The 20,078-nt window shown below is 49.0% G+C and overlaps 1 protein-coding gene across 1 annotated transcript in view; it reads left to right on the top strand.

Annotated features, from left to right (window-relative positions):
• The window catches only part of LOC137537869 (mucin-5AC-like), a 385,525-nt gene that overhangs the window by 269,472 nt on the left and 95,975 nt on the right, over window positions 1-20,078 (top strand). The window contains exon 21 of the mRNA XM_068259817.1: window positions 11,081-11,124. Within this exon, the coding sequence (XP_068115918.1) occupies window positions 11,081-11,124 (44 nt within the window). The remainder of the gene's footprint in view (window positions 1-11,080; window positions 11,125-20,078) is intronic.

Raw genomic sequence — 20,078 nt, 5'->3', positions numbered from 1 at the left:
TTCCGCACAGTTGATAGACTCTGTAACCCATCCTGTCTAAACCCTACTATAACTCCCTCAAAGGAGCTATGTGAGAAATTTGCTTGCTACTTTGCTGACAAAGTATCCTCTATTTGGTCTCTCATTCACTCCACAGCACATAAGACTTATTCAACTCCTGAAAATAGTTGCAAGAACAACCTAATGGCCCTTACTAACGGGCTACAATTGTCGCCGCAACACGTCGCCAGTGAGTATGAGGCTCAACACGGGCGCGCACCCCGAACCGTCGCTTGTCGCTGTTGTTGCCGGGCGATTGGCGCGGTCAATCGCCTGGCGACAGTTGCCGCCGCAACTGTCGCTAGTCCGCGTGAGTATGCGGACTAGGGACAGCAACCTCTTGCCAGAACACAGAGCTTCCGGTGGCGGGGGAGGAACATCGGCGACAGCTTCCGTCACACAGCTGATCCCTCTTCCACGTGCGTACGCGGAGGGACCTGGCGACGAGCTGTCGCTGGCCTGTCGCGCACACGCTCACGTGTGCTGGTGACAGGCCACAAATGTAGCCCGTGAGTATGGGCCATTACACCCTGGACTGACTTCAAAAGTATTACTGAGGAACAGATCTCAGACATCCTCCATCGCCTCCGCCAGACAACCTGCGACCTGGACCCTGGCAACTAAACATATGCTGAAATGCCCTGACCTGCTTAGTCCAGCATTTCACAAAATAGTAAATTGCTCTCTGCAAACAGGGAGGTTTCCTACCTCTCTAAAAGAAAGAATCATCAAGCCCCTTCTTAAAAAACCTTCCATGGATCCAGATGAAATGAGCAGCTACAGACCTGTCTCTAACTTCCCCTTCTTAGGTAAAGTTATTGAAAAGGCTGGCTATCTCAGAATCAGAATTTATTATCGCCAAGTACAGCGGTGGATTGTACCTGGAATTGCGGAATTGGTTTTGGCGCATACAGGGTCGTCGATGAAAAGAAAACAGGAATAGCATACGGTTAAGCATACATAGACATGGGACAAGCATACATAGGACAACATTACAGCTTGTGCGTACAATTAAGCAGAGTACAGCATCGCATACAGTTAAGCATGGTACATACATATAAACAATAAAAAAGCAACAATAAAAAGCAAAACAGAGCATTACAGCATATACGTACAGTTAACGTAATACAAAACATAGCAAGAACATACACTGATAGCAGGAACAGAAAAGAGTGGAACTGGAGGAGCAGCCTGAGAGCTGATATGAGCGCTGCCATTTCCGGCACTGGACGCTACACAGCGACACGCTCCCAACAAGACAGGTTCTAACGATTGTCCACGAAAGTAGAGAGAAGGCTGTGAAAGCTGAGGGGCATCATGATGGAGGCGGACAGCAGAGTTCACTCGAACCAGGTTGCCCGAGGAGTAGCGCTTCTGATTACAAGTCCGCACGGCTGGTAATGAGGGGTGCAGACACAGTGGGGACCCTGTGGGGCCAGGGGGCACCTTTGCTGGGCCACAATGGTGTTGGACGTGGGGCCAGGGGGCACATTTGCTGGGCCGCAGTGGTGGTGGACGTGGGGCCTGGGGCAGCAGTGGTGGGCAGGCCAGGAGGTTTACCTTGGTGGTGGCAGGACACTGATGCCCAGATGCAGCAGCCAGCTCCCCTGGGAGGGGGGCAGCATCACCACCTCTGTGGCTGCGATGGGGCAGCATCAGGCCCTCCATTGACGCGGTGGTGGTGTGGATCCAGGCAGCCCAGAGCGCTCCGAGGTTGATGGTGCATGCAGAGTAGATCCAGGCCACTGCTGCATGAGCAGGCTGTCGGCAGCGATGGAGATCCGGAGCTGGCTGCAAACCGGGCAGCAATGGGGAGAGATCCGGAGATGGCTGCAGCTCGGGTGGAGAGAAATCCGGATCCTCCTTGGCCAGGTCCGCATCGGGCAGCATGCCCCGGTCTTCCCTGCAGCGGCGAGAGCGGAGGCCAGATCCAGAAACCCAGCACAGCCAAAGCATGTGGGCACGATCAGCTGAGCGCCCGATCAGCTGGCCACCAGGCCCGCGCGTCTCCACGTGTTCCCGCGGACAGGCTCCCCGACAAGGCCCCCCAGGCTGTGTGCCAGTGATGGAGCTGCCAGCGAACAGCAGCAGTGACCCCCACCACTTCACCATTCCCCAGAGAGAAAGAAAGTGCAGGTGAGAGGAGAGAAAGGACCGGAGCTCTGTGGCCGCGGCGTCCTGTTACGGCGCCTTCTTGATCTATCTGCAACTTGAAACCAGGCTGTCAGTAAACAACATCCAGGACCCTCTACAATCTGGCTTTAAGAAACACCACAGCTGTGAAACAGCCCTCATCCAAGTCTGCAACGATCTGCTCATGGCAAGGGACAGAGGTACACTTATGCAACGACATGACCTGACGTACCACTGCTACACCGATGACACACAGCTATACCTGTCCTTCAAACCTGGTGGAACAGATCCTACTCCAAAAATAAATTCTTGCTTAGCTGAGCTACATACATGGATGAATGACAACTGGTTTAATCTGCATGCTGACAAAACTGAGGTCCTTTTTGTCCAAAGCCAGTGCTCGCCATCAAAACAGCTCTATCCTAAAACAACACCAATCAGGATTGGGAATTCAGACATAAACAGCTCCAACCTTGTACGCAGCCTTTGCGTACTAATCGATGGGGAATTGAGTTTCAGAAACCAAATTTCATCTGTAGTTAAATCTTCCTACTTTCATCTGAAGAACATTGCAAAGATTAAACATCTGATTCCCCCAGAGGATCTTCCAACCCTAGTTCACACCATCACATCACGGCTGGACTACTGCAATGCCCTTTATGCTGGCCTCCCCAAAAAGGACCTGCGTCGCCTGCAATTAGTGCAGAATGCTGCTGCCAGATTGCTAACAAACCAGCCTCGCCACTGTCACATTACACCGATCCTTCGCTCACTGCACTGGCTACCTGTAGAATGGAGAATACTCTTCTAGATTGGACTGCTGACATTCAAATCCCTGCACAATCTGGAACCTGGATACATGAAGGACTTGCTGAAGCTGCACCACACCTCTCACAACCTCAGATCAGCAAGTTCTATAAACTTGGTCACTCCCAGAGTGCACCTCAAAAGATCTGGAGACAGAGCCTTCTGTCATGCTGCCCCTACTCTTTGGAACTCTCTGCCACACCTAGTAAAGGCAGCACCATCCCTGGAGCTATTCAAATCCAGACTGAAAAGCCACCTGTTTAGCCTGGCATTTCCGGACTTATAAAATTCTTCCTCTGTACCACGATGGTCTGAGCCATGCTTATGCGCTTTGAGTCCTACGGGAGAAAAGTGCTTTACAAATGTTAGTTGTTGTTGTTAATCCCCCGAAATCTCCTAGGGCAAATTTCTTCTATCCTTTCGAGTAGAGGCAGAGCTTTGTGCAGTAGCTCTGCCTCTGCTTCAGTCAATCTCCGCCTCTCCCTGCCCCTCTAAGTCTTCTATCACTGAGAGGGGCGAAAGAGGCGGAGATCGGCAGAGATTGACTGGACTGGAGGCAGAGCTACTGCAAAGCTTGCCTCCCTCGGGCAGCAAAAACCATGAACTGGAAAATTGTGGAATTTTGCCCCAGGATTTCATGGGGATAAAGACCTCATTCTGCCAAGAGGATGTGGCAAATCAGTTTGGATTGTAATGCTGAAGCTGCCTGCTGCATAAAAACAAGTATTTTAAAACACTTCAGTCTCTCTTAACCACTTCAGGATTCTGCGTACGCTTAAGTACGCCCCTGAATCCTGAAGTGGTTTCCATGGAAACGGCCGCTCATATGAGCTGCCGTTCCATGTCAGTTCACGGAGGGTGTCTCCGTGAACACCCTGCGAGCCTCCGATCGCGGCTCGCAGGGTAAATGTAAACACACGGGGAAGATCTTCCCTGGTGTTTACATATATACGGCGCTGCTGCGCAGCAGCGCCGTAGAGGAGATCGGCGATCCCCGGCCTCTGATTGGCCGGGGATCGCCGGCATCTGATAGGCTAAAGCCTATCCCATCAGGCGCAGGACGGAAATCCGTCCTGCGCCGCTCACAGGGGGAGGGAAGGGGAAGGAGGCCAGGAAGCACTGCGGAGGGGGGCTTTGAAGAGCCCCCCCCCCCGCAAGCGCAAGCAGCCGGCGGCGATCAGACCCCCCCAGCAGGACATTCCCCTAGTGGGGAAAAAAGGGGGGAAGTCTGATCGGCCTGGCTGCTATCTGATCGGTGCTGCGGGCTGGAGAGCCCACGCAGCACCAATCAGCAAAACCACCCCAAACCCGGAAGTGGTTAAAATCATATTCAAATTGTTCCCTGATCACTGTTGCAATTTGTTGCTGATTTATATGGCAATTTGAGAAACCTCATTCTTCCAATCATTCATAAGCACTTTCCAATCATCCAAAAGCAGTTCGTTGACCACTCTAATTGCAGTTCACTTTTTTTGCAAGTAATAAAGCTTTATTCACATATCTGTGAATTGTTTTCTACACAAGAGCTCAAGGATGGCCCTTCACTATCCATCTTGTTTCTAGAAGTGCCTGTCCGGCTATTGCTATTTTATTGTGCAGGGTTAGGTGGGTAAGACATTGGTGGGGTTCCTTAGGGTTAGGCATTGGCGAGGGGAGGAGAGAATTAGTGTTATGCAATAGCAAGAGGGTTCTTCGGTTTAGGCTTCATAAGGGAGGGCTTATGTGAGAGTAAGGTTAGGTTAGGCCATAGTAAAATAACAGAATTACTCACTGATTCATATTAGAATATCCGTTAATTAACGATATTCTACTTACAGATATCTCTGAAACAAATTCCCACTGTGAGGATTCCTCCTGTGGCGTGTTCTGTCCATTGCGGTGGAACCGCAAACGGACAGTTCTGGCTTGTCAGCCTGCATTTGGTTGTGTATTCGCAATGAGTCACATTGTCATTGGCAATTGCTCTGCAGTTCTGGGCAGCTCAGAATGCTGTCAACATTCCACCAATGGCTTACTACATCTGAGCTGCAGCCAGATAGCCATGGATTTCCTGCATGCATGTGGTTGCATTGCAGATTTCCTGCATGCATTAATACAATACAATAATACAATAACACTTGTAAAGCGCTTTTCTCCCATAGGACTCAAAGCGCATTGGTACAGATAGTCTTTCAGCTAGCAAATGGTAACCAAGCCAGCTCAGGATTGAATGATTACCATTCAGTTGTGTGGAGATGTGCATGCTTGCATCCATTGGCTGATGCCAGCATAAAAGTCTGCCTCCCATGTTAGACCTCGCCCGTCATAGTTTCAGCTCTGTCTAAGCTGTCACTAGGTCCTTTGATATTGTAAAATATATTCCTAGTCTTGTTACTTTCTAGTTCAGTTAACTTGTGGAGCTACGATTATATATTTCCCACGGGGACATATATACGTACTCCTTCTAGTGCAGAGACTTTGTAATGTTTGTATTGCCTAGTTAGTTCGCTGTATTTCTCCAGTCAGATCTAGCTAGTCTCTTGCTTATGTTATATATTGGTTCATCGCCAATATGTACATATTCTAGTCAGTGTTTATTTTCCTTGTATTTGTGCTACGGTGATATATCAGTGCCGCTGATATATACGTACCCGAACTGTTGATATCCTGTGTTTAGCTAGTCAGTTTTTAGCACGTTTCTGTAGGTTGCACTTAGCGTGATCACCCGTGCTTAGCTAGCATAGTCCTGTCCTTGCGAGGAAGCCATTGCTGCGGTTGCTATTGGTTACCTCACTCTTGTCTTTGTGAATGCTTGCTGTCACTGAGGCAGTGACTAGATTAGCAAGCATTCATTCTGTCAGCCTCTGTCCTCCTAGTTCTGTCCTTGCGAGGCAGTCATTGCTGCGGTTGCTATTGGCTACCCTCACTCCAGTCTGTCTTATATCTGAATGTTTGCTATCGCAAGAGCAGCGCAACATCGCACTGCGCTGCCATTGAGTCTTATCAGAAGCCCAGAGCTGCAGTTGCTCTGGGCAGCCTGTGTAGCCTGTGAAGCATCTTCCATTATCCAGCTCATAGCATTGTTGTGCTGGGTGGTCAGAAAGTATGACCCCCAGCATTACACCCACAGTGCCCATTTTAAATGTACGCCTGAAGTGGATATGCACAGAGCAATAATCAAACAAGACTGCAAGATCACGGATATGTGACTAAAACCTTTATACAAAACTGGACATCAGCAATGATCAATTATTTTAGGGGAATTTCTGCTGCTTGATAAAAAATATACAAAGAAGAATATGATCATGTCATCATATTTTACTTCTACTAGTAGTTTTAACCTGCACATGTAATGAGGGAGATATCATCACACAATAATAAACACTTATTCCTCAGTAAAGGTGCGTACACACTGAGCGGATCTGTCAATCTGCCAACACCATGTACACAGTCCTACTGTCGGCAGAACGCCCGCCCAGCGGGAGGGTCTGACGGAGCCGTCGTTAGCTACAGTATGGCGTGTATACGCGCCTTAATATCATCTTTATCATCCTCCTCCTTCCATTCTTCCCAGTGCCAGGCTTTTGTCTCTAATCGCCTCCAGCAGGAGAAATCTCTGTCCCAAAGTCACCCCCAGATAAGGAAGTACAATAAGCCCACAGCTTCTGCTTTATCAGTTGGTAGATCGAATCAGTTCTGCAACATGATAGCTGATTGTGTCCCAATGGCACATTATCAGCATCAGCCATTATTTTGCCTGGGCAGTTATCTATATTAACGTGCTGCCAGCAACAGGATTCAGCTTTTCGTAAGTGCCTGGATAAGGCATGGGTTGCACTCTGCTCATTGAACTACCCTGCTAAACACTGGAAAGAGTTCAAGGAGTGGGGCTGCTGAGCCCACAAGTAATCAGCCCGAGACCTAAAGAAGTGTGCAGCACCAACATCCCATGCAGTTCTTTATCTGATGTGCCTGGGCAAAAAAAGACACAATCAGCCTGAAAGTCTATGATCAACTTCAAAATTGTCTGTTCCTCAAAAGCTACAGGCAGATAGTTGTAACCCGATTTATCCGTTTACACCAGGCCCCGGCTGAGTGGAATCCACCAGACACTGACTCAGATGAAATGATCAAAGATTTATTCGTGACCTAACAGTGGTCACTGTAGAAATGGATCAACCCATAACACTTCAATGTCACAACACACTTCCCTTGCACATCAAAGGTCAAAATAATATAATCTCCTGGTCTTCACAGCCGGTGCACCGGTAAAAGCTGCAGAATAAAGAGGTTAGTTACATACAAAGTATTTGAGCTACAAAGGTCTTCTTGTACAACAATCCACTTTACAGCATATGCAATACATAGTACTGTGGGTTGGGGGAAAGGGGTTGGTCTACTGAGCAATTCAGTTCAATTCCTAAACAGTCCTCAGTCCCTTCTAACCAAGTCCAAGCTACTTTGCACAGCAAAACCTTGGGGGAACTCGTGACAGTTCTTGAGATGGTACTGAACAATTAACAGTTCACTGGTTGGTCCCAAATAGGACGTTCACCTTGTTCACAGATCTGTTAGGCTCTTTGCTCTTTATATGGTAACACTCAATTCACTTTACCCCTAACACCTTGCCTCGGGATAGGACAACCCAAAATAACAAACAAAATAAAATATAAATCAAATAATCAAAAAGGGTTAGAGCAAAATAAAAGTAAATAAAATAAAATATAAAGTGACCGATGCACCCCTCTATACCATCAATATCACCCTCCTACAATATAACTCTGTTTACGTGCACTTTGACTTTAAGGCTGAATAAGCTCTGAACTCGTGACGCTGCAACACTTGAACTTCAACCTGGTTGACCCTGTCGCTTGATCAGGTATCACCCAATTTCTCCTGCAGTACACTTTAGTATCACAAGATGCAATGTAACTCCTCCTCCACTTATCTTCTTTAATGCTGACAGGTTCTCTTTAAATATCAGACTCTCAGTAATTCTGAGGAAAAACATCAATTGAAGAATTTATAACTTTAACTCCTGACTTGAAACGGACTTGACAGGAACAATGTCTCTTTATATACCAGGACTTAATGCAAGCAGGGGCTGTATCCGGAGCAGTGCTTTTCAGCGCTGCTAGATTTGGGCGCAGCCGGCGCCTCCATAGACTTCAATAGGAATCATTCCTGTTGAAGCGCTCAGTGAGCAACATCGGCTCCGTCAGAAGACGGAGCCGAAGTTGCTTAAAAACATAATAATTCGGCCTTCAGCAATCGCTGGAAGCCGAATTATTTCATTCCCCCACTATCCATGTCGGCCTGGAGGGGGAATAGTAATTAAATCGCCCCGGACTTGTGCAGAAGCAGGATCAGCCATATACCGCTGTATCCTGCGCCCAAGTCTACCGGCGCCGATTTCAAATGTACTCGCTGTATCAGCTTTGCGGGTACTTCAGGGAGGCTACTAATGGTTCGCAGCAAGAGCTAAGCCTGCACATTCAATACACTCTTTGTAATCAGCAGTACTCCTCTTAACTTGTCTGAACAGGTCTCTTCTGCATAAGCAACTGTATTCTTAGCACAATGTCTCTGTATCTCTAAAGCTTTCTTACACAGACCGTCTCTAGTAACACCACTTTAGAACAGCATTGCCTCTTCAGGTTCTGGGTTGCTATCTTCAGCAATCCTCTGCTGAACACTGGCTACTAACTGAACATACACTGTGGCTTGTAGTTGACCCTCAGGCCTATACTCATCTGTCTGCTGGTCTCTGTCTTTCCTGGCTAGCTCGTATTTGGTGTGGGCCTACCGCCTCTGGCCTCCGGTTGCTGTCTGGCCTGCTGCTGCTGTCCTCACTGACTTTGCTGTGGTCTCTGTGTGTGTCTGCCAGGTCCCCTCTTACTCTCTGGGTGACTGCTACGGCCTCTCAAGTGCTCTGTCTCCTTCGCGCTCCTCATCGCTGGCTCCTCACCTCAAGTCATCTCCTCTCTCTCTCTCTGGCGCGCTCTGCCTGGTTCCAGCCACATCCCTCCGGCTACACCCTTCTAGCTTTGCCCCCTTGCAACTGCGCAGTAACTTCTTGACAGGCCACGCGGGGCTTCTGGAAAGTTCCAGCAAGTTCCACTGCTCTGAGTACTTTGGTTGTCTAGCAACAGTCTATGCGACCATACCGGCGCTTACACTCCTCTCCCATGCGCCATTTTAGTTCCTGCAACCTGGCGTCTAAGGCGAAACTTAGCCTTAAAGGCGCCACACACATAAAAATACATTAACACTTTGTAACCCTCTTTTAGGGGGTTACATAGTGTGATGTTGAACATTGACACTGACATAATCTGGGCTAGCAGCCTCATCCACAAGCCATGCCTGCCTAGCCCACATTCTTCTACTGCTAATGAAGACCCTGGCTTAAGTTAGAAACCTGCAATATAGCTGTATTGAGTTACAGAATTGTAATTTTTTACAAAAAGTACTTAAAACTTAAAAGTTTACATTTTAAATTTTAAAGTAGGAATGAGCAAACCTGCGCAAGTTCATTTTTCTTACCACTCACATATTTATTTGCAAAATGGTTATGGAAGAAAAAATTTGATATATTGCTTAGACAAACAACTGTATAAAAGAAGGCATAGCTAGCCAGACCCTGTTGTAATGATGAGGGACAGATATCAATGGCAAAAGATTTGGGTAAAATGTAGTTCATTGGGGAGAAGGCGATTTTCATGAAGCTTTGCACACAACATTAAAAAGACAAAAAAACTTTTATATGCCAGGCGTGAGTGGTGCCTAAAAGCTATAGGTGATGTTATGGAATGCTATGTGATGTTTTGTAGACAATTACGTTTTGGTTGCCGGGGGTTTTGTACGTTTTAGCACTTCTCCTGCATATTTAGGTACAATAATTTTGATTGACAGGAGTTTCTGGGACTATCTCTTATCAACACTGCTGGATAATTAGGACAATAGAAGGGACAGAGAGAGGCATCAGGAAACTTGCAGACAGCAGAGACGTTGGAGGAGCTAGTCCACAGAGTTCAAGATGATGAACTGTTCCATTTGTAAACAGCATCCATCCTGGAGATCCCCCCAGATCTCCTCTAGACTGGGGGTGAGGGGAATGAGAAGTTTGAAGAAGGGAGAGAGATGAGTCTATTAAAATTACATTTGGTCATAAAACAATCTAGATGATTTAACACTTATAAAACCACAATGAGGAATAATATTTATATTTGACTCTAGAATTAGCCAATGGGGTCAAACTACAGTATTTACATGTATTGATTATTTTATTAAGCTATACATCAGCCTAAAATTGTTAGCTCTGGATAGAATAATGAAACTTTTTAAACCTTGTTCTTGCTGCCTATTTTCCCATTTATACTTACCGGTAGTTATTGTGACACTGAGAGCTCTGATGTGAGTATCTCCAGGATATGAGTGACAGCACTGAAATTTCAACAGTGTCTCCTTGTTTCTGCATTTCCTTACTTAAAGCAAGCCTGAACTAAAAATGAAAAGTCAAACTACACATACACATGTCATACTTACCCCTGTGTAGTCTACTCATCAATCTCTTTCGTTTCCCCTATGTCCTGTTTGTCCACTGTGACCAATGGAATTTTCCATCCTCCATTTTGAAAATGGCCAATACCCCATAACAGCACACTGTTAAACTGTAATATCGCCTCTTGAGCGAACATTACCTTGCTCATCAGTTGTCCTTTCAGTTATAACTGCCAGCAACTGATATATTTCAGTTCTGACAAACTCTTGTTGGAAATGAAAGGAATTGTTGTTAGAAGAAAATGGTGAGCTTCTGAGAGGAGCTGACGGTGAGGTATATAATATTCATTTGCAGGTACATCATGTGTTTATCTGAAATTGTTTTACTCAGTTCAGGTTCACATTAATGTAAAGAGCACAAAGAAAAAGAAAAAAAATGTTGAATGTAAACCTGTTAAAGAGACTTTCTCCTCTTCCTGTCTGGACAGTGAGTGAAGAAAACTCAACAATAACACCAGAAAAACAAAATAAGCGGTGTTGCGATTCTACTCTATCAAGAATTAAAATAACTTATTTGAGTGGACCTAGACTTGAATGTAATATCTGACACTTTGTCTTTCAGCAATTGCACAGAGACGGGGATTGAGTGTCATCCTGTGTCTAACGGTAGGTCTTTTAATGTATCTTTCTAAAAAAAATAAAAATAATATATATATATATGACTATACCTGTGATAATGTATCTTAGCATAAAATGACCTTTTATGTTTCTTAAATTCTATGAAAGACAACCACAACTTGAAACTGTAGTGTAATGTAAGTTTTGGAAAGCCCTGTGTGTGGGATTAGGGTACTGTGAAGTTTGTTTGAAGATCTCCTCCCTAAACTCTGCCTCTTGCTGATGTCTTTTAACCACTTGCCGACCGCCCACTACCAATAGGCGGCGGCACAGTGGCACCCCCAGGACCGCGTAACGCCGGGGGGTTAACGCCTGGGGGATTAATTATCCGGGGATCGCGCTCAGGGATGCGTGCGCATCCGGCGGCATTAGGCTTCGCCCACCCACAACCTCAACCTGCCGGCCAATTAGCAGTGCTGGCTGTTTGTAAATACCCCGATCTCGCCATACAAAGTGTATGATACACTTTGTAATGTATACAAAGTGTATTACACAGGCTGCCTCCTACCCTGGTGGTCCCAGTGATCGAGGGTCCATCAGGATAGGAGGCAGCTGTGTATGTATGCACCCAAGCACACTGATCCTGCCCCCCTGCCCCCTGATTGCCCACAGCACCCCTCAGACCCCTCCCCCTGACCACCCCCTCAGACCGCTGTTTGCACCCAATTACCCCCATAATCACCCATCAATCATCCCCTGTCACTATTTGTCAACTCTATATTTTAGATTAGGTCCTAAACTGCCCCCTGAGGGCTCCTGATCACCCCCCTACACCCTCAGATACTCCCCAGATCACCCCACACCCTCAGATACTCCCCAGACCCCACCCCCGTGTACTGTATACATCTTTTCTCCCCTGTAATCACCCACTGATCACCTGTCAATCACCCATCAATCACCCCCTGTCACCACCTGTCACTGTCACCCATCAGATCAGACCCTAACCTGCCCCTTGCGGGCACCTGATCACCCGCCCACACCCTCAGATTGCCCGCAGACCCGCCCTCAGATCACCTCCCAAGTGCATTGTTTACATCTGTTCTACCCTCTAATCACCCACTGATCACCCATCAATCACCCCATCACCACCTGTCACTGCTACCCATCAGATCAGACCCTCATCTGCCCCTTGCGGGCACCCAATAACCCGTCCACACCCTCAAATCGCCCTCAGACACCCCCCCCCCCGATCACCTCGCCAGTGCATTGCTTGCATCTATTCTCCCCTCTAATCACACCCTGATCACCTATCAATCACCCCGTAACCCCCTGTCACTACCTGTCACTGCTACCCATCAGATAAGACCCTAATCTGCCCCTTGCGGGCACCCAAACACCGCCCACACCCTCAGATCGCCCTCATACCCCCCTGATCACCTCCCCAGTGCATTATTTACATATGTTCTCCCCTCTAATCACCCAATGATCACCCATCAATCACCCCCTGTCACCACCTGTCACTGCTACCCATCAGATCAGACCCTCATCTGCCCCTTGCGGGCACCCAATCACCCGCCCACACTCTCAGATCGCCCTCAGACCGCCCCGAATCACCTCCCCAGTGCATTGATTGCATCTATTCCCCCCTCTAATCACACCCTGAGACACCCATCAATCACCTCCTGTCACCCCCTAGCACACCTACCCATCAGATCAGGCCCTAATTTGCCCCGTGTGGGCTCCTGATCACTCGGCCAAACCATCAGATCCCCCTCAGACTTCCTAGTGCATTGATTGCATCTATTCTCCCCTCTAATCACCCCCTGAGACACCCAACAATCACCTACTGTCACCCCCTAGCACTCCTATCCATCAGATCAGGCCCTAATCTGCCCCCTGCGGGCTTCTGATCACCCGGCCAAACCCTCACCTGCCCCACCGCAGTGGCAGAATTTTTTTTTTCTGATCACTGCTGGCCTCTATGACTTAATTGTGGCTGAGACCAACCGTTATGCCACACAGTACGCAACCGCCAATCCAAAAAGCTACCATGTCCAGCCTTTTCAGTGGAAACCACTCCAAGTTTCGGAACGTAACATTTTTTGGGGCCTTCTCCTTAACATGGGTCTAGTCAAAAAGAATGTATTGCGGTCTTATTGGTCTAAGCCAGCCGTGCCCAACCTACGGCCCGCGGGCCATTTGTGGCCCGCAAAGCCAGTTTCTGTGGCCCGCGCGGTGTCTGCCTGCGGAGGAGGAAAGGATCGGGTGGTATTGCATAGTATGGCACTCGGCGGGACGCGCATACACCAGCATGTGCTTGTATTCAGCCCCGGGTAGTGCTGGGAGAGTCAGAAAGCCTCGCTCATTGGTTACTGCAGGAACCTTCCTCCAATAGGAATCAGCCTAGTTCCTATTGGAGGAAGGTTCCTGCAGTAACCAATGAGCGAGGCTTTCTAACTATCCCAGCACTACCCGGGGCTGAATACAAGCACACGCTGGTGTATGCGCGTCCCGCCGAGTGCCATACTACGCAATACCACCCGATCCTCTCCTCCTCCGCAGGCAGACACCGTGGGCAGACAACGGGACACGCTGTGTCAGCCCCACACAGAGCCGACAGCCCCCTCAGCCCCACACAGAGCCGACAGCCCCCTCAGCCCCACACAGAGCCGACAGCCCCCTCAGCCCCACACAGCCGACAGCCCCACACAGAGCCGGCAGCCCCCTCAGCCCCACACAGAGCTGGCAGCCCCCTCAGCCCCCTCAGCCCCACACAGAGCTGGCAGCCCCCTCAGCCCCACACAGAGCTGGCAGCCCCCTCAGCCCCACACAGAGCTGGCAGCCCCCTCAGCCCCACACAGAGCTGGCAGCCCCCTCAGCCCCACACAGAGCTGGCAGCCCCCTCAGCCCCACACAGAGCTGGCAGCCCCCTCAGCCCCACACAGAGCTGGCAGCCCCCTCAGCCCCACACAGAGCTGGCAGCCCCCTCAGCCCCACACAGAGCTGGCAGCCCCCTCAGCCCCACACAGAGCTGGCAGCCCCCTCAGCCCCACACAGAGCTGGCAGCCCCCTCAGCCCCACACAGAGCTGGCAGCCCCCTCAGCCCCACACAGAGCTGGCAGCCCCCTCAGCCCCACACAGAGCTGACAGCCTCCTCCGCCCCACACAGAGCTGACAGCCTCCTCCGCCCCACACAGAGCTGACAGCCTCCTCAGCCCCACACAGAGCTGACAGCCTCCTCAGCCCCACACAGAGCTGACAGCCTCCTCCGCCCCACACAGAGCTGACAGCCTCCTCAGCCAGCACACTACAGGCCACTCTGATACCATTGCTGCATTAATCTGCCCTGTGCATACAGCCAAACAGCCACAAACTTCTCATTAAGAAAATGTGCTTCAAATGGTGAGTACAACAATTCTTATATTGTCGTTTTCTTTCCATTTCCAACACCATGTTAACTGTTACTAGAAAAACGTTAAACGTTTTACATCGAAATTTTGTATGCATGTGTTCCGGCCCTCGAGATTTTTCTTGATTTGAAGTTCGGCCCTCGGGCCAAAAAAGGTTGAGCACCACTGGTCTAAGCTCTCAATACATCACATGCCCATGTTCTCTGCTGCCATGTCCAGGTCATGATTTGAGAACATCCTGCGCTTCCTGCACTTCAGTGCCAATACAACCTGTCATCTAAGAGGCCACCCTGCTTATGACCAGTTCCACAAAATTTGGCCCCTCATAGACCACATGTCATCAAAATTTGCAGATGCTTATACCCTTAAACAGTCATTTTAAGGCATTTGGTTCCCAGACTACTCCTCACTAGAGATGGCCCGAACGGTTTGCCGGTGAACTGTTGCCGGCGAACTTCCGGTGGTTCGCGATCGTGGAGAACCGCAAACTTTACAGAAGTTCGGTTCACCCCCACAGAGCACCATTAGGGTCAACTTTGACCCTCTACATCACAGTCAGCAGGCACATTGTAGCCAATTAGGCTACACTCCCTCCTAGAGCCCCACCCCCCTTATAAAAGCCAGGCAACGCCGGCCATTATACTCACTCGTGTGCCTGCAGTAAATAGAGAAGGGACAGCTGCTGCAGACTCTCTCATAGGGAAAGATTAGTTACCAATCACTGCACATACAGTACCTACCTGTTGTTCACAGTGCACCCACCTACCTACGTGAGTTGAGCGCACGCAGTGTCACTGTGCCTGTCCGCTACCTGTCTGTGTGTGACAGGTGCACATTGTAATACCCAGTACTGCATATACCTACTTACCTACCTGTTGTTCACAGTGCACCCACCTACCTACGTGAGCGCATGCAGTGTCACTGTGCATGTCCGCTACCTGTCTGTGTGTGACAGGTGCACATTGTAATACCCATTACTGCATATACCTACCTACCTGTTCACAGTGCGCCCACCAACCTACGTGAGCGCATGCAGTGTCACTGTGCCTGTCCGCTACCTGTCTGTGTGTGACAGGTGCACATTGTAATACCCATCACTGCATATACCTACCTGTTGTGTTCAGTGCACCCACCTCATCACTGCATATACCTACCTGTCGTGTTCAGTGCACCTCCCTACCTAGGTAAGTGCACACAGTGTGATATACCACTCCGTGCATACCTGTTAACTGCACCTGTGTGACTGCACATTGTATTAGTCAAGTCAGTGCATACATTTCACTTCATCCCCCCCGATATGGACACAACGGACAAAACAGGCAGAGGTAGAGGCAGACCCAGAGGAAGGCCACCCGGCAGGTCTGTGTGAGGTTGTGTTGATGTGATTTCATGCAGCCCTCGACCAAAGTGCTCAGAACAAGGCACGTCCCATCAACTCCCAAGATTGTCAGGACATGGTTGACTATTTAACACAGAACGCCTCATCTTCTGCAGCCATCAGCGCTACTACAAGCACCACATCCGTTGCATTTGACACTTCGCAGGAGTTAATTGGTGGATAATTAACTGATTCACAGCTATTATTGTTACAACCAGATGAAGGCGCTTAGCAAGTTACACCACCTCATATGTCTGAGTTAGGTGGTGACACTATGGACGTAACGTGTGAAGATGATGAAGTACCTGCTGTTGGTGCAGTTTTGGAGGTGTCTGAGGCAAGCGAGGCTGGGCAGGATGATTATGATCATGACGATGATACGGATCCCACGTATGTTCCCAATAGAGGAGATGAACAGGGGGACAGTTCAGAGGGGGAGTCAGAGAGGAGTAGGAGGAGACGAGTTGCTGAAAGAAGCAGGGGGAGCTCGACGTCAGAAACAGCTGGTGGCAGTGTCCGTCACCATGTATCGCCACATATGTACAGCCAGCCAACATGCCCTTCAACGTCAGCTGCTGATGCCACCATAGTGCCATCACCCCAGGGGGGCTCAGCGGTTTGGAAATGTTTTAATATATCTGCCTCAGATCGGAGCAATGCCATCTGTTGTCTCTGCCTCCAAAAATTGAGCCATGGAAAGGCCAACACTCCGGTAGGGACAAGTGCCTTACGAAGGCTCATGGAGAAAAGGCACAAACTGCAATCGGAAGAGCACCTGAGCAAAAGCAGCATGTCAGGAACCGGCCCCGCAGCACGCCTGCAGATACGGTTCCCGACTGCTGGTTTGACAAGATCAAGAGGGGGAGCAGCCTTATTCGAGCTAACACAAGGCTGTAACCCCTCAAAACACTTCTCACTGTCACCACTAGCTGCTGCTAGATACTTCAACAATTCCCACTCTGATGTCGAGTGGCCTGCACGCAGTCCAGCGCTTTCGTATTTGGGTCAGCTTTTACACTTTAGGGCAAATACGGGAACGCCACACACACAATACAATCACGCAGTAGCAAGGCACAATCAGGCACTGAACTTGTAACGCAAATTACACTGCAGTCTCTCCAGACTATGAGTTTGGGCTAGTACAGCAGAAGTCAAACTTATTAAATCAAGATTTAATATTCCATAAAAAAGTGGAACAGTGCAGACAAGAATATATACAAAAGGATTTACAAAACAAAGTAAAAATTACAAAGATACACAAGAAACAAAGATACACACAAGACAGTTTGCATAAAAATAAAAATGGGAATAAACGTTACCAGTACGAGGTCTAACTTGGTCGTGGGAAGACATGAATTACTGATTCGCTCAGATTCATCTCTAGCTATGCGCTACCTCCAAGAGAAGATGATTTTAGGCATCTGGGCCCTGCCTTTTATGCTGGGAGATGTGCCTTGAGGCTGCAAGCCCGTTTGGAAGGGGAGGAACTAATTAACTTTCCAGACATTTCCCATCTCCCCATAGATCTAATTTTCACAGGTAACATTGTATTTTAACACACACATCAAAAGACTTCTGAGAAAGGGCTTCCTGGCTGGCCTAGAGTTCTTTAACATTCTAGCAGGCTGTCATATGTAAATTCCTGGCTCCTGTGCTGGTTTGATCTGCATCAAAGCACACTGCAGCCAGTCCAGGTGTGAATTCTGGACAATGGCTGGCTAATAGTCTAATTACCCGTTTCCTTGTTATAGGCACTCTAGACTTCCTTACTACAAGTTACAGGTGACAATCGCTCCAAAGCAAAATACACATCTGAAACAGTATTTCATAGCAGACCAAAGGTAAGGCCATGACTGGCTATTGGCCTAATTATCCATTTCCTTGCCAGAGGCTAGCCAACCAATTTAGCATTTCCTGCTCCTACTATTCACAAGAGTTGACCTTTAGATGCAAATGTACTATTTCCAGGTGACAACTACAGTATGTCATAGCCCCACACATGTGAGGTAGACAAACAAGATGGAGGCTACCTTAGATACTAATCAAAAACGGTACCCATGTTCTGCATATTACCGTACATATCCTCATCATCAGCACATATATCATCACACAGCACACAAAAGAAAAGCCACCCTCCTTCTCCTCTTCCTCCTTTAGGTGCAGCATCTTCAGCCACTTTCTGCCTTGCACCTTCTTAGCCACCCTCCTCCACTCCGCCTCTGCCCTTGAGCCGTTCCTGCTCCTCTGCCCACAGCAGCCAGATGTCTGTGAAGGAAATCTTTGAGCAGGAGAAGCCAATTTCTGCCAGTAACCCCCTTGCCCGGTGTCTGACAGCTGGCGTGGCGGAACTGTTAGCTCGCTAGCTGTTACCATACAAGCTGGTGGACTCTGAGGCCTTCCATAAATTTGTGGCCATTGGGACACTGCAGTGGAAGATACTAGGCCACAATTATTTCTCTAAAAAGGCGATACCCAAACTGTACCGTTAAGTTGAGAGGCAAGTGGTATCTTCTCTGGCACACAGCGTTGGGTCAAGGGTCCACCTGACCACGGATGCCTGGTTTGCCAAGCACGGTCAGGGCTGCTACATTACTTACACAGCCCATTGGGTCAACCTAGTGACTGATGGCAAGCAGGGAGTACGTGGCTGTGCAGCAGACCAACTTGTGACCCCTCCACGGCTTGCAGGCAGGCCTCCTGCCACCTCCTCTCCTCCTGCTACATCCTCTTCGCTGTCGTCGTCCTCCTCCTCCTCCTCCTTGGCTGAGTGGCAGTTCAACTCTACTGGTGCTGCGATCTCCTCTCCAGCTACACAGCCCCATCTCCCCAGGACCTATGCTGCATGCCAGGTACGACGGTGTCACGCCATCTTAGACATGCCTTGCCTCAAAGCGGAGAGTCACACTGGACCAGCTCTCCTGGCTGCTCTTAACAAACAGGTGGATCAGTGGCTGACCCCGCACCAGCTGGAGATCGGCAACGTGGTGTGTGACAATGGCAGCAATCTCCTTTCCGCTTTGAATTTGGGAAAGCTGACACGTGCTGACTCTAGTCATTCAAAGATTTGTGTCAAAGTACCCAGGCTTAGAGGATGTCCTGAAGCAGGCCAGGAAGTTGTGTGGGCATTTCAGGCGGTCTTGCACGGCCATGGCACGCTTTGCAGACATTCAGCGGAGAAACAACTTGCCGGTGAGACGCTTGATATGTGATAGCCCGACTCGCTGGAATTCGACCCTGGTCATGTTCTCTCGCCTGCTAGAACAGGAGAAAGCCGTCACCCAGTACCTCTACAATTTCAGTAAAAGGACACAATCTGGGGAGATGGGGATGTTCTGGCCCCCAAACTGGACACTGATGCGAAATGCATGCAGGCTCATGTGGCCGTTTGAGGAGGTGACCAACCTGGTGAGTCGCAGTGAAGGCACCATCAGCGACTTGATCCCGTACGCTTACTTCCTGGAGCGTGCCATGCGTAGAGTGGTGGATCAAGCTGTGGAGGAGCGTGAAGAAGAACAGTTAGGGGGAGGAAGAGGCGTGTGGAGAAGAGGAGTCAGACTCGGATGATGAGGAAGGTGTTTCTTTGGAGGAGGAGGCGGCGGCAGAGGAACAACCACAGCAGGCGTCGCAGGGGGCTTGTGCTGCTTGACGTTCTCGAGCTATTGTTTGTGGTTGGGGGGAGGAGGAGGACTTACCTGACATCTCTGAGAAAGAGCAAGAGGAGGTGGATAGTACGTCTGCCTCCAGCTTTGTGCAGATTGCATCTTTCATGCTGTCCAGCCTGTTGAGGGACCCCCGTATAAAAAAACTCAAGGGGAATGACCGTTAACACGTGGCACTTTGCACTTTGCAAGTGTTCCTATTCCCTAATCCCTAACCTAAACTGTAGCCAGCTAAGGCTAATAGCTGGCCTGTAAGCAGCAGCTGGCCTGGTCTGTGCACAGAACAGAAACAGACACATACCAGCTGCAGCAGCCTTGAGCACACACTCTGTCACACTATGACAACAATCAAGCTAATTAACGATTTAACAATACCGTAATGATAGTGAAGGGGTTAATCACTGAACAGCTTAGGTTTATCACTGTGTACAGCTCTTTGTAGGCCAGCAGCACTGGAGCATGTCTCTCAATGAGCATTCAGCAAGCTAGGACAATCTGTCTCATCATGGCAGCCCTCCTTATTATACAGGGGAGCTGGCCAGTGTTCCTTTCTGT

The sequence above is a fragment of the Hyperolius riggenbachi genome, chromosome 11 (genome assembly GCF_040937935.1).
Source record: "Hyperolius riggenbachi isolate aHypRig1 chromosome 11, aHypRig1.pri, whole genome shotgun sequence".
Lineage (NCBI taxonomy): Eukaryota > Metazoa > Chordata > Amphibia > Anura > Hyperoliidae > Hyperolius > Hyperolius riggenbachi.
Note: the sequence above shows the minus strand (reverse complement) of the source record. Positions and strands in the feature narration are given on the sequence as shown.